Source organism: Lactuca virosa, chromosome 9 (assembly GCF_052849685.1).
Source record: "Lactuca virosa cultivar CGN04683 chromosome 9, Lactuca_virosa_CGN04683_v6, whole genome shotgun sequence".
In the NCBI taxonomy this organism is placed as follows: domain Eukaryota; kingdom Viridiplantae; phylum Streptophyta; class Magnoliopsida; order Asterales; family Asteraceae; genus Lactuca; species Lactuca virosa.
In genome coordinates, this window is record NC_136434.1 from 26631288 (window position 1) to 26644174 (window position 12887).

General features: G+C 37.5%; 3 protein-coding genes across 3 annotated transcripts; all 3 read left to right on the top strand.

The window, feature by feature from the left end:
* The first annotated feature begins 1406 nt into the window (after positions 1–1406).
* LOC145139064 (uncharacterized) lies at positions 1407–5792 on the top strand. Its single transcript, XM_079073019.1, has 2 exons — positions 1407–3327; positions 3928–5792. Exons 1-2 carry the CDS (start codon positions 1407–1409, stop codon positions 5790–5792), a joined length of 3786 nt encoding a protein of 1261 aa, XP_078929145.1.
* Positions 5793–6316: 524 nt separating this feature from the next.
* On the top strand, positions 6317–9136 carry LOC145137839 (uncharacterized). The gene is made up of 9 exons (XM_079071974.1): positions 6317–6494; positions 6831–6983; positions 7580–7668; positions 7876–8014; positions 8100–8174; positions 8243–8364; positions 8458–8533; positions 8624–8683; positions 8820–9136. Exons 2-9 carry the CDS (start codon positions 6867–6869, stop codon positions 8952–8954), a joined length of 813 nt encoding a protein of 270 aa, XP_078928100.1. The 5' UTR covers positions 6317–6494; positions 6831–6866; the 3' UTR covers positions 8955–9136.
* Positions 9137–10060: 924 nt separating this feature from the next.
* LOC145138146 (calcium uniporter protein 1, mitochondrial-like) lies at positions 10061–12491 on the top strand. The gene is made up of 2 exons (XM_079072283.1): positions 10061–10699; positions 11727–12491. Exons 1-2 carry the CDS (start codon positions 10262–10264, stop codon positions 12213–12215), a joined length of 927 nt encoding a protein of 308 aa, XP_078928409.1. The 5' UTR covers positions 10061–10261; the 3' UTR covers positions 12216–12491.
* The last annotated feature ends 396 nt before the right edge of the window (positions 12492–12887 follow it).

The window sequence follows — 12887 nt, forward strand, 5'->3', positions numbered from 1 at the left end:
ATAATATTGATAGTCCATGACGCAAAATCACTATTTATAAACAATTTGAAAAATAAACAGCTTCTTTTAAACTGTTAAGTGTTAATATTCTGAATTGAAAACAATAATAACAAATATGAAATGACCATATACAAAATGAGAATATACAAGCAAAAATTTATGATTTCAATGCTTAAAGCATTATCATCCGCTCCACATTCATCCTTAAATAATATCTTGAATATTTAAACGTATTTATATGTATTATTAACAATATTAATAATAGTGAATTTAGAAAACAGTATACTTATTTATATTTTTAATAATAATAATAATAATAATAATAATAATAATAATAATAATAATAATAATAATAATAAGGTTTTTGTTTGCAGAAAAGTCATAATATTTTTGATTGCAGAAAAGTCATAATATTTTGGGTCAGTTTCCGAAATAGTCGGAAATTAATTTGTTACCGGTTCTATCCGGTCAAAAAGGATCAAAATGCAAATTTTTGTCAGTTTTTAGGAATTTTTCGTAAACAAAAATTAGTGTAAGACTAAAATATAAAATGGATTAAAATTTTAGGACTTTATTGGAGATTTCTCACTTCACAATCAGAAAAACATAATTAAATTTTCTTCCACATCACCACATATCACACAAAGAAAAAACGACACACCACGAGTTAACTGATAAATTGTATATTGATTTCAAATTTAAATGTTCAAAAATAAGTGATTTGTTTTGAAAATAGAAGTTAAAAAAAGTTATAGATATAAACAAATATAAATATATAGATAATAGATAATTATAATATTTTTTTTTCAAACAACTATTTCAAAATATTGGGAAACAAAGTTGCGAGGATCATGTGAAGTGCTATCGAATTCGAAGGTCCGGTAATCACAACAACACTTTCACTCCCGTATATATCTCCGTGTCACGATCGAGATTCTAGACTCTTCCGGAGTACTCAAGAAAATGGGAGAACTTACAAGTATAGCACATTAGACCCTGGAACGTCCTAGATTTCTCTAGGACATCGAAGAATGATTTAGAACATTTCGTGAAGACTTGTAAATATATGTAACTTGGTAGAATATTCTAGATTAGTCAAGAATATAGGACTAATGTAGTAATATCTAGAAACTTCCCTAAGGGGGGAAGGACAAGTATAAATAGGGAGGAGCTCATTTTCTCCAAACCATCGGAAAGTTTCCTTGTATTCTCTCGAGCTCTTATAATAGAAGTTCTCTTTCGTTTGTAGAAACTCGAAAGCCTTATTCTCTTGCTTACTTAGTCGTTTATTCATCTCAAGGAAGTGTTGTAGCCTGACTTAGTCGAAGTTACACTAAGTGGCACACGGTGATCGAGTCGTCCCGTGACACGTGGTATCAGAGCTTGGTTCGTACAAGCAAGAGATCATGGCTACGGAAGGAGGAAGTAGTGAAGTAGCAAACCTACCCCCTGTCGTCGAAGAGAGAGGAAGGAAGTCCAAGAAGAGGGACCAATCGATAGATGCCTTGGCAAGCTTAGAAAACAAGCTTACAAGGACAGAGATTAACGTCGGTGAGATCCTTGAATGGAAGGATACCGTTGATCAGTTCGTTGCAGAGATAAGTGACACGAGCGATGGATTAAAGGAGACCATCGGTGTCCTCAAGGAAGAAGTCCTTGGACTTGTCAACACCCTGCAGAATGAGTTCCGTGAGAAGATAAGCACTCTAGAAGATGAGGTGAAGCTATGCAAAGCAGCGATAGCCGGAGGATCTATTACGAAGATGACGCAAAACACAGAAGCACCTAAGCCCTCGAAATATGGAGGTAAGCGTGATCCTAAACTACTCGAGGAATTTTTCTGGTCCCTAGAATGTTATTTCAATGCTATCGGAGTAAAGGATGACAAGTACAAAATAGACACGGCCGTTCTGTACTTGAGTGAAAATGCGACACTATGGTGGAGGCGGAAGCATGGGGACATTGAGAAAGGCTTATATGTCATAGACACTTGGGACGAGTTTAAGAGACAACTCAAGAAACAATTCTGCCACCATAATGCTGAAGATGTTGCCATGAAGAAACTCCGAGGATTGAAACATGTCGGGTCTATTAAAGATTACGTAGCAGAGTTCACCGCCTTGATGTTGGAGTTACCCGATTTACAGGAGAAAGACAAGTTATTTTACTTCCAAGACGGACTACAATCTTGGGCATACAACGAGCTCAAGAGGAGGAACGTCCAAGATGTTGATGAAGCTATAGCAGTAGCGGAAGACCTTATGGACTTCCGAAGAGATACCCCGATTAGGAAGCCTAGTGGGGGAGAGAGACCGACAACTAGGCCGCAACAGAAGGACGATAAACCCGCTGCAAGACCATCAACTTTCAAGGGGAAGGCGATTGAAGGGGGACCTCGAAGGGAAGTCAAGTGCTACTTATGTGACGGCCCTCACCTAATCAAAGATTGTCCCAAGAAGAAAAGTTTCAATGCGATGGTCTTCGAAGAAGAAAAGGAAGAGAGAGACGAGGCACAACTAGGCTCAATGCGACGCCTCAATTCGGTGGCAAAAGAAGAGACCCACACAAAGAAAGAAAGAGGACTCATGTTTGTGAAAGTTAGTATAAACGACAAAGTCACTAAAGCCTTAGTAGACACAGGTGCGTCCCATAATTTTCTTTCTAAAAATGAAGCTGAAAAGATGAACATTCAATACACCAAAGAAATAGGCTGGTTGAAAGCTGTCAACTCTCCTTCCGAGCCTATTCTTGGAGTCGCTTATGGGGTAATTGTCGAGATCGGAGGATGGAAGGGTCCTATCGATCTAACCGTAGTACCCATGGATGATTATTGCATGGTCTTGGGGATGGAGTTCTTCGACCAGGTACGCCCTTTCTCGTTCGAAGATCAAACCATACGTATCACCAAGGATTCAATGATACACATCGTACCCTTGGAAAGAAGCAAAACGGAGTCTCGGATCTTGTCGGCCATGCAACTCAACAAGGGACTAAAGAAGGGAGAAATGACGTACTTAGCAGCGTTAAAAGAAGAAACCACCCTGCTCAACGAAGAGATGCCAAAGATAGTGAAAAAAGTACTAGAAGAATTCAAGGACGTGATGCCGCCAGAGTTACCAAAGAAGTTACCACCGAGAAGGGAAGTGGATCACGAGATAGAAATCGAGCCCGGAGCTAAGCCACCAGCAATGTGTCCTTATAGAATGGCTCCACTGGAGTTGGAAGAGCTAAGAAGACAATTGAAAGAGCTACTAGATTCCAGATTTATCCGCCCTTCAAAAGCCCCATTCGGTGCCCCAGTCTTGTTCCAGAAGAAACATGATGGAAGTCTAAGAATGTGCATAGACTACCGGGCCCTGAACAAAATAACAATAAAGAACAAGTACCTGATCCCACTGGTAGCTGATCTATTCGACCGACTCGGGAGTGCACGATGGTTCACAAAGCTGGACTTAAGGTCAGGTTATTGGCAAGTACGCATAGCAGCAGGGGACGAACCAAAGACGACGTGTGTGACAAGGTATGGCTCCTACAAATTCTTAGTCATGCCTTTTGGATTGACGAATGCCCCTGCCACATTCTGCACTTTAATGAATAAGATATTCCACCCATTCTTGGACAAATTCGTAGTGGTGTACTTAGACGACATAGTAGTTTAATCAGAGTCGTTAGAATAGCACGTTGAACACTTGCGGTTAGTCTTCCAAGTACTTAGGGAAAACCAATTATACATAAAGATAGAAAAGTGCTCCTTTGCCCAACCAAAAGTAACGTTCCTAAGGCATAAGATCGTTGATGGGAAGATCCATATGGATAGCAACAAGATACGAGCAATCCAAGAATGAGAGCCACCAAAGAACGTTTATGAACTACGATCGTTCTTAGGCCTTATAAACTACTATCGAAGATTTATATCCGGATACTCAGCTAAAGCCACTCCCCTCACCGACCTTCTAAAAAAGAAAGTTTCGTGGGAATGGACTGAGAAGTATCAAATGACGTTTGATCTTCTAAAGAAAGCTGTCACGGAGGAACCAGTCTTAAAGCTACCAGACTACACGAAACCATTCCAGGTGCAAACGGATGCGTTAGACTTCGCGATTGGAGGAGTGTTATTACAAGATGACCATCCAGTGGCCTACGAAAGCCGGAAACTAAATGATACAGAACGGAGATACCCGATACACAACAAAGAAATGACAACAATCATACATTGCCTTCGAGTATGGAGACACTATTTGCTTGGGAGTCGGTTCGTTATCCAAACCGACAATGTGGCGACTAGTTACTTCCAAAATCATAAGAAGTTAAGTCCTAAGCAGGCTCGTTGGCAAGATTTCTTAGCAGAATTCGATTATGTCATGAACTATAAGCCGGGGAAAACCAATGTAATTGCCGACGCCCTGAGTCGAAAGGCCGAACTAGCAACCCTCACTCGAGTAACATGCGATTTTGCTGACCGGATCAAGGAAGGGCTAAACCACGATCCGTTAATGAAGAACTTGATGGAAATGGCAAGAGAAGGCAAGACAAGAAAATTTTGGGTCGAAGACGGATTATTATTCACGGTCGGCAATCGAATGTATGTCCCAAGATGGAACAGCTTGAGAAGAGAAATCTTAAAGGAATGTCATGATTCTAAATGGATTGGACATCCAGGTACTCATCGTACGAAAGCAATCATAGAACGATCCTATTATTGGCCCAATATGCGAAGTGACATAGACGCCTATGTGAGGACCTGCCTTATTTGTCAACAAGACAAGGTCGAACAGGCCAAACCGGCAGGATTATTGGAACCACTACCGATCTCCGAAAGACCATGGGAAAGCATATCGATGGATTTTATTTCAGCATTACCGACGTCCGAAGGGTGCGAATCAATAATGGTGATTGTAGATCGATTCTCCAAATATGGAATGTTTATTCCAGCCCCTCGGGATTGCACAGCTGAAGAAGTAGGGCGACTATTCTTCAAGCATGTCGTGAAGTATTGGGGACTTCCTCGAAGCATTATAAGTGATAGAGATCCCCGCTTTACAGGGAAGTTTTGGAGGGAGCTATTTAAGCTAATGGGATCAGAACTCCACTTCTCGACTAGTTTCCACCCTCAAACCGATGGCCAAACTGAGAGGGTGAATCACTTGCTCGAGATTTATTTGAGACACTTTGTCAGTGCAAACCAACGGGATTGGGCCAAGCTAATTGATGTGGCCCAATTTTCATATAACTTACAACAGAGTGAGGCTACGGGGAAGAGTCCTTTCGAGATTGTAACGGGCCAACAACCATTGACGCCCCAAGAGCTAACAAACGGTTACAAAGGATCAAGCCCACCTGCGTACAAGTTTGTCAAAGGATGGAACGAGGAACTCGACATAGTAAAGTCTTACTTACACAAGGCAGCCAAGCGAATGAAGAAATGGGCGGACGAGAAGAGGCAGCCAAGAGAGTTCATAGTAGGGGACGAGGTGATGGTAAAACTCCCACAAAGGATGTTCAAATCCACCCGAAAGGTACACAAAGGCTTAACACGAAGATATGAGGGGCCATACAAAGTTCTCGAAAAGGTTGGGACCCGATCATACAAGCTAGAATTACCATCCTACTTAAAGATTCATCCAGTATTCCATGTAAGTCTCCTCAAAGCTTGCAATCGCGATGAAGAAGATCCATCGAGGAGCAAATCACATCGAGCCCCAGTAGCAAACATAGTCTCGTATGACAAGGAGGTGGACGAAATCCTAGTAGATAGAACAGTTCGTAAACGAGGCTTACCCAATTGGACATAATATTATGTTCGATGGAAGGGACTACCCGATAGTGAGTCTAGTTGGGAACGAGAACAAGATCTGTGGCAGTTCCGAAGCAAGATCGAGGAGTACATATCTAAGACTTGACGAGGTCGTCAAGAACTTAGGTGGGGGAGGGTGTCACGATCGAGATTCTAGACTCTTCCGGAGTACTCAAGAAAATGGGAGAACTTACAAGTATAGCACATTAGACCCTGGATTAAAATTAGTGTAAGACTAAAATATAAAATGGATTAAAATTTTAGGACTTTATTGGAGATTTCTCACTTCACAATCAGAAAAACATAATTAAATTTTCTTCCACATCACCACATATCACACAAAGAAAAAACGACACACCACGAGTTAACAGATAAATTGTATATTGATTTCAAATTTAAATGTTCAAAAATAAGTGATTTGTTTTGAAAATATAAGTTAAAAAAAGTTATAGATATAAACAAATATAAATATATAGATAATAGATAATTATAATAATTTTTTTTCAAACAACTATTTGAAAATATTGGGAAACAAAGTTGCGAGGATCATGTGAAGTGCTATCGAATTCGAAGGTCCGGTAATCACAACAGCACTTTCACTCCCGTATATATCTCCGGCTCCAAAACAATGGGCGACCCACCCTCACCCCTTCTCTCTGTCAACCCAGAGACCTTTATCCGCCATTGGTCATCGATCGAGGTACTAACACCATCGACGTTTCATCTTTTTTACAGCCCCCAATTCATCCATTTCAATACTCTTTCGTATATCATTCAATCATTCATAAAATTGACCAACATAAAACAATTCTGACAATCCCCTTTTCATAAATTCCTAAGACCCTCTCATCCAATCATTTTTATTATAACCAGAGGGATTCTTGCTCGATAGATTTTCTTTTGGTTCACAAAACCCAGTAGGTTTATAGATTATTATCGCATGTTATGTTATAGCTCTTGACCTATGATACGTGCTTTATATCTCCACTTTTGGTTTTGTTTGTGTTGATTCGTATATTATGTTTTCCTGACGTAGTTTATTGAGCTTTGAAACCGCATATACGGAAGAATCATGCTGGGTTCGAATCATACTTCCCAAGGTTTAAACATTATCGCCGATTATCCCGGTTTAAGTACCGAAATTCGATGGTTGATATCGGCTTTTGGAGGCATCATCATGTGTAAAGTTGTAAGTATTTGTTGCTGATTTTGTCTTCTTTTACATATTTGAAGTGAATATGTGTTTTGATTGACTGATTTTATAAATAATAACTTGATTGTTGTATATAGCATTTAACTTCTAAGTTTGATTGTGAGTAAAGTAGTTCATACATCATACATACACTAATGGGGTGTTTGGACTTGTGTCTTCAAAGCGATTATTAAAAGTCTAAATCAAATTAGATAATCATGATAATCAGTTGATAAAAGCTAGGATTAGTTTAGATGATCCTAGATAATCAGAAAATCAAAACGATAATCAGTTTTTGTCAATTTAACAAAAAAACATTATTGTGGGTTCAAGTGGCAATGGTATATAAAAAAGGAAATAACGAACAAGTTCCATCCATAATTGATACACAACATCAAAGAAATATCGGTTTTATTTTCATCAATCAGTTTCATTACAATACATATTAATTCATTAAGAGCAGTTAAATTCTTTGTTTGTATTCGTTTCTGCTTCATGTGCTTGTCTTTTCTTGAAGGTAGATGCCAATTCATTTGTCCTCTTCTTGTTATATTTGGAAAAGGACTAATACAATTACATTTCTTCTTTTGAAGGCTTATGAATTTACGGGAATATTTACACCCTTTGTCTTCGGAGGTTTTATCAAACTCAACAAGGCACAAAAACTAGAATGGAAAAACAGGTTATTTACCTTTATCTTTGTATCTTGGGTCATATGCAATAAATAGCAACGTACATCCCTTCATTTGTTCATTATAGCATCATATTTTTGTTTCTTACATGGAAGTACGCTGCTGTTTCTTGCATATAGCCTTTTTTTTTTTTTTTTCAAATTTTATATTTTTATTACAATTCTGTTAGTTAATGTGGTATTAGCTTCTTTTTTCAGGGGTTTCTCAACCTTCCATGCGCTTTTTGTGGCCATTGGTTCCGTTTACCTTTTACTTGTTTCAGATCTTTATGATGAACTTGAACATGAAGAGTTGTTCATCAAGAGAAGGTCTACCTTATCAGACACCATACTCGGTGTACGTCCAATTATCACATAATTTATTCATCTCAAAACAGTTGAATTCTTCCTCTGAAACCGATTAATTCATGTGCTTTTGCTAGATGTCTTGCGGTTATTTTTTGTCAGACGTGGCCATGATTATTTGGGCATATCCAACTTTAGGTGGTCTTGAATATGTAAGTAACTCTTGTTCAGTTGATTACAGCTAGGGACAGTTTCGTAATTTTACATTTACCACTCTTAGGTCTTGCACCATGGGCTCTCATTGTATTCAATCATGCAATCTGTTTTAACGGGTGAAGCCGAGTTTTACATCTTCATGGTTCTTTTCACAGAAATTACAACGCCCTTTGTGAACTTAAGATGGTAACCAAAGTGTATGGATATACTTACAATTTTCCTTTTTCTTTTTTGCTTTTATATTCCAGAAAAAAACTCATATTCACCAAACAAATGCAGGCATCTTGATGTTGCAGGCATGAAGTCTTCAAAGCTTTACTTGTGGAACGGTATTGCAATGTTCGTAGGGTGGTTGGTACGTGTATAATACAACCAAAAAAAAAATTCATCAATTTGTGTCGTTTTTACAGTAAAATGTTGATATGAAAGCTTCCCATTCTTGCAGGTTGCAAGAATCGTGTTGTTTGTCTTCTTTTTCTACCACATCTACAAGCACATTGATCAGGTAAATGATCTAATTGTGTGTAAAACTTTGTTAATTTTACAAGAATCGTGTTGTGTTTGGCTTCTTTTGCCCTAAAATTTCGGGATCAGTTTTGGGAAATTGTTGTTGAGAAATGATATTGGAGTCGGTTTTGCAGGTGAGGCAAATTAAAAACGCTGCGTTTTACAGCTTGCATACGATCCCACCAGTGTTGGCGGTGATGAATTTGTTCTGGTTCTTTAAAATTGCGAAAGGGATGATAAGAACTCTCAGGAAGAAGAAGGCTCAATAGTCCCATAGTTACACCAGCTAAAAGGAAAGGGTAATTATGTAATTAGACATCTTGTGAATTCAAATCCTGTACAGTTCTATTTGTGTTATCCTGCATTATAAATGTTGCAATGTTTATTTAAAAAAAAAAACATATTTAATTTTTTGTTTTGAATCAAAGGTATAAAAAACATGTTTATGTGACGGTGGGTTTTAAATTACGTTTGAAACATATATTCTTTAAATTATATAGAAAAAAACATGTCCATATGAGGGTAACTAGTGTTTCAAAACAGGAGTTGTACATAAACATCAAAATTCCTGGTTTCTTGGTTTAATCGGTTACGTCTGGACATCTTTGTAACTAAAATCCAAACTTGTAATTTGGATATTAGTTGATTTGGTTGAGATGTGTCCCTCATCCATAAGTTGAGTGTTTAAATATTGTTTGAGACAAAATAATTAGTTTATAAGTAGAAATAGAGTGTGTTTGTCATTTTAAAAAAAAGTATTATAACAAGGTCTTTAAAATAAGAAGAAAGTAATTTTGGTTGTTCCTAAGTAATTAAATTATTTTGTAACTTGTATGGTTTTGATTATCTAAAACAAATAATCTGAATCCATTATAACAATATAACCACCATCACTTTATTTATATACCAATTGAAATATCAATTGTTTAAGTGATTGACAAATTCTAAATATCTTAAAATACTATTAGAAACGATAAAATTAAGTTCCTAGTATATATTTATTTATTAAAGCATTTAAAATGAGAATTGAAATAGATTCGTTTCATATTTATTTATTAACAAGCATGTTAAAGGATTTGTAGTTTAAAATCCTTATATTCCTTCTTTTAATAGAATCACTAACAATAAAGAATATGGATGGGAAATCTTTAAAACATGGGGGTCAATATTTGTCTTTTTTACATACTCGGTTTTCGGGTGCCTTTCCAAAAAAAAAAAAAAAAAAAAAATCTCGGTTTTATTATAATCAAATAAATCAAATATATTTAGGATTATAAAATGATTAACTTAAGGATTAAATAGTATTAAATAATAGTAACAATTTCCTTTTTAGGTCATAATATTTAGATAATCCAGCCGACTCAACTCGCAATATGATGCGGGAACCCGTGTAAACGGTCAAAACGGGAATTCTCACCCGTTCTTCTCTCGCACCCGCTGATACACACACGCTTTCTCTCTCTAAAATTGGCATGGATTCCAATGGCTTATCATTCTTCACTTCTTACCACTGCCATGGCTAAGCTCTTGTCGATTTAAAAGCCATTATAAGACGAGATCGGAATTGCAAGAAAAAATGTGGAGGTCGTCGTTTTCGCTATTGAAGCAGGGGGTGACGTCGGCGGTTGTTAGATCAAAGCCGGTGTCGTTCGGATGGAGAAAAACCGGTTTCGTTGAATCCAATAACAAGTTATGTTCTTGTTTGTTCTCAACTTCGGCCGCCGGCGGCGGCGGCGGGGTAGGGTTAGGGCAAGGGGAAAAGGGTAATGACAATAATGATAGTATAACGTTTGCAGAGGCGAAGAAGCTAATGCGACTGGTGAATGTTGAGTCCTTGAAGATGAAATTGACTACCGAAGGCAAGGAGACGATTTGTTATTCGGAGCTTTTGGAGGCGTGTGAGAGTATGGGCGTCACGAAATCCAACGAGGAGGCGAAGGCGTTCGTTAAAGTTCTTGATGAGGCTGGTGTTGTTCTTATTTTCAGAGATAAAGTTTATCTCCATCCAGACAAGGTATAATCTAACATCCATCCTTCTCTTCATATCTCTACATCTGTTTTGTCGGATTTTCTACCTGATTCTTTGCTTCAAGTAGACGATAAGTGTTGCATCCTTTTGGGGCATGAAAATTAGATCTATAATCTGTGAAGTGGTTATGGGATTGGTGATTAATGGCGTAGTTCTTCGTTTTCATTTGAGAAACAATAGTTGTGCATGATTATTATATCACGATGGATCCTAATTAGATAATTAGATGCTTAAAGCTAGAGACAGATAGCGAACCACACTTGATAGCTATTTGGATAAAGGAGCTGTTCTAATAATGGATTTTAAGAATTGAGAGAAACATGATATTTTACTTTCATTACCAGTACAGACAATGCACTTAATTTTTCACTCAAAATAGCACCATACTTGCATCTCATTATCGACAATAGCAATATGTAATCTGAAAATTATGAAATGTTCTATATTTATTGCCCATAAGAGAAATGTACTTTGATTTCTTTATCCATAATGACAACATACTTACATTTTGTTACTTGTAAATTTGTAATAGGCTAATAGCAACATACTTCAAATCCTTTATTATGGGTAAAGAAATGTAATGATGTTGCTCTTCTTGGCCTATATTTGGTAGCGGGAGAAAGTACATTGCCTACATTGCTATTTTTCTTGATTTTTGATTTAGGTTATTGTCTCTCACGGTATAACATGTTTGCTTCAAGTGCTTAGAATATGAGTCAAATATAGAACCGGTGATTGCTTTTGCTTGGAGAGAGAAATTGTATTATAGAGCAAAAAACACATGGTCTCTTTATGCATTATACTTGTACCATTTTTGAAGTAAAGTCTTATCTTTTGACCCTATTTGGAATTTATCTCAAAAGCGAATGATTACTTTTGTGTTTTGGGAAGTTGATACTTGATTCAAAGAGCAGAAAACACATGGGTCTCTTTAGACATTATACTTGTACCATTTTTAAAGTGAAGCAACACCTTTAGTGTCAGTCTTGGATATAATCAACTGTTTTCTCAGGTGGTGGATCTGGTAAGAAGGGCGGTGCCGCTAGCGCTGACACCAGAAGACGATCCAAGGAGGGAGGAGCTAAGAATCCTACAAGCAAAACAGGACGAAATCGACATGTTGGCTCATAAACAGGTGCGCCGGATCCTGTGGATGGGCCTTGGGCTTTCGTTGGCCCAAATCAGCCTCTTTTTCCGTCTAACATTCTGGGACCTCTCATGGGACGTTATGGAACCAATCGCGTTTTTTACCACTGCATCTGGTCTAATCATCGGTTACGCCTACTTTCTGTTTACCTCGCGGGACCCGACTTACCAAGACCTGCTGAAAAGGCTCTTCCTTTCGCGTAGAAGAAAGCTCATGAAGAAGCATAACTTTGATATGGTCCGATTCATGGAATTACAGAAGAAATGCAAGTCGCCTTTAGATTCACATCCTGCAGCCAAACATGAGATAGCAGGGGTTGAACTTGAAACACGGGATCTCTTACATAGACATTAGAGTTTAGAGTTTAGACATTGACATAAAATAAAAACTCCTACATCATATGTTGCTTCTATGTTGGCGTTGGTGCCCCTTTTTGACATTAACATAGAAGCTTTGACTTTTTTTAGTTGACTCATGATCTTGTCTTGGCGAGGAAAAGCTTATAAACGGTGTAATTTTGTTTTTCTTTGAGAATATAGGAGAAGAGAATCAAAAGGGTATATTAATGGAAATTTCAGATATTAACTAAATACTTGGTTGAAATGGCAATTCGCTTTTTTTCTTTTGGTCTGATATGAAGTTGAACAGTATAAAACTGTTTTGACTGTTTGTGCTTGTTCATCTCTTGTGCTGTGATTAAAATTTTAAGAGCCTGTTACAGAAATGGTCCCTAAGATTTGCTCAAATTTTCTTTTTTGGTGCACCTTTTGAATTTCTTATACAGGCGATGTACCATCCAGATCTATTACAATCTGTCTTGGGTTTCATCTTTGCAAATACGTTTTTTGGTTTAAAGATTTTGGTTGTGGATAAAATCGATCTAGATGCAAATGCAACTTTTCTATGAAATCCATTTTGGATGCAACCAGAGAAGAAGATGACAGGTTAACCGTTAGTGTTGAGGAGGTAGTTGGGTTGATGCCTTGATGGGCCTTGAGGAATACTAATAAAAAAAACATAAAAAAA

Excerpts from the sequence above, each read along its gene's own strand:
- LOC145139064 (XM_079073019.1), top strand. The coding sequence starts at position 1,407 with ATGGCTACGGAAGGAGGAAGTAGTGAAGTAGCAAACCTACCCCCTGTC. Across the intron at positions 3,328-3,927 it reads CCAGAAGAAACATGATGGAA|CTAAAGCCACTCCCCTCACC; the intron begins GTCTAAGAATGT and ends CCGGATACTCAG.
- LOC145138146 (XM_079072283.1), top strand. The coding sequence starts at position 10,262 with ATGTGGAGGTCGTCGTTTTCGCTATTGAAGCAGGGGGTGACGTCGGCG. Across the intron at positions 10,700-11,726 it reads TTTATCTCCATCCAGACAAG|GTGGTGGATCTGGTAAGAAG; the intron begins GTATAATCTAAC and ends CTGTTTTCTCAG.
- LOC145137839 (XM_079071974.1), top strand. The coding sequence starts at position 6,867 with ATGCTGGGTTCGAATCATACTTCCCAAGGTTTAAACATTATCGCCGAT. Across the intron at positions 8,175-8,242 it reads CTTTAGGTGGTCTTGAATAT|GTCTTGCACCATGGGCTCTC; the intron begins GTAAGTAACTCT and ends TACCACTCTTAG. Across the intron at positions 8,684-8,819 it reads TCTACAAGCACATTGATCAG|GTGAGGCAAATTAAAAACGC; the intron begins GTAAATGATCTA and ends TCGGTTTTGCAG.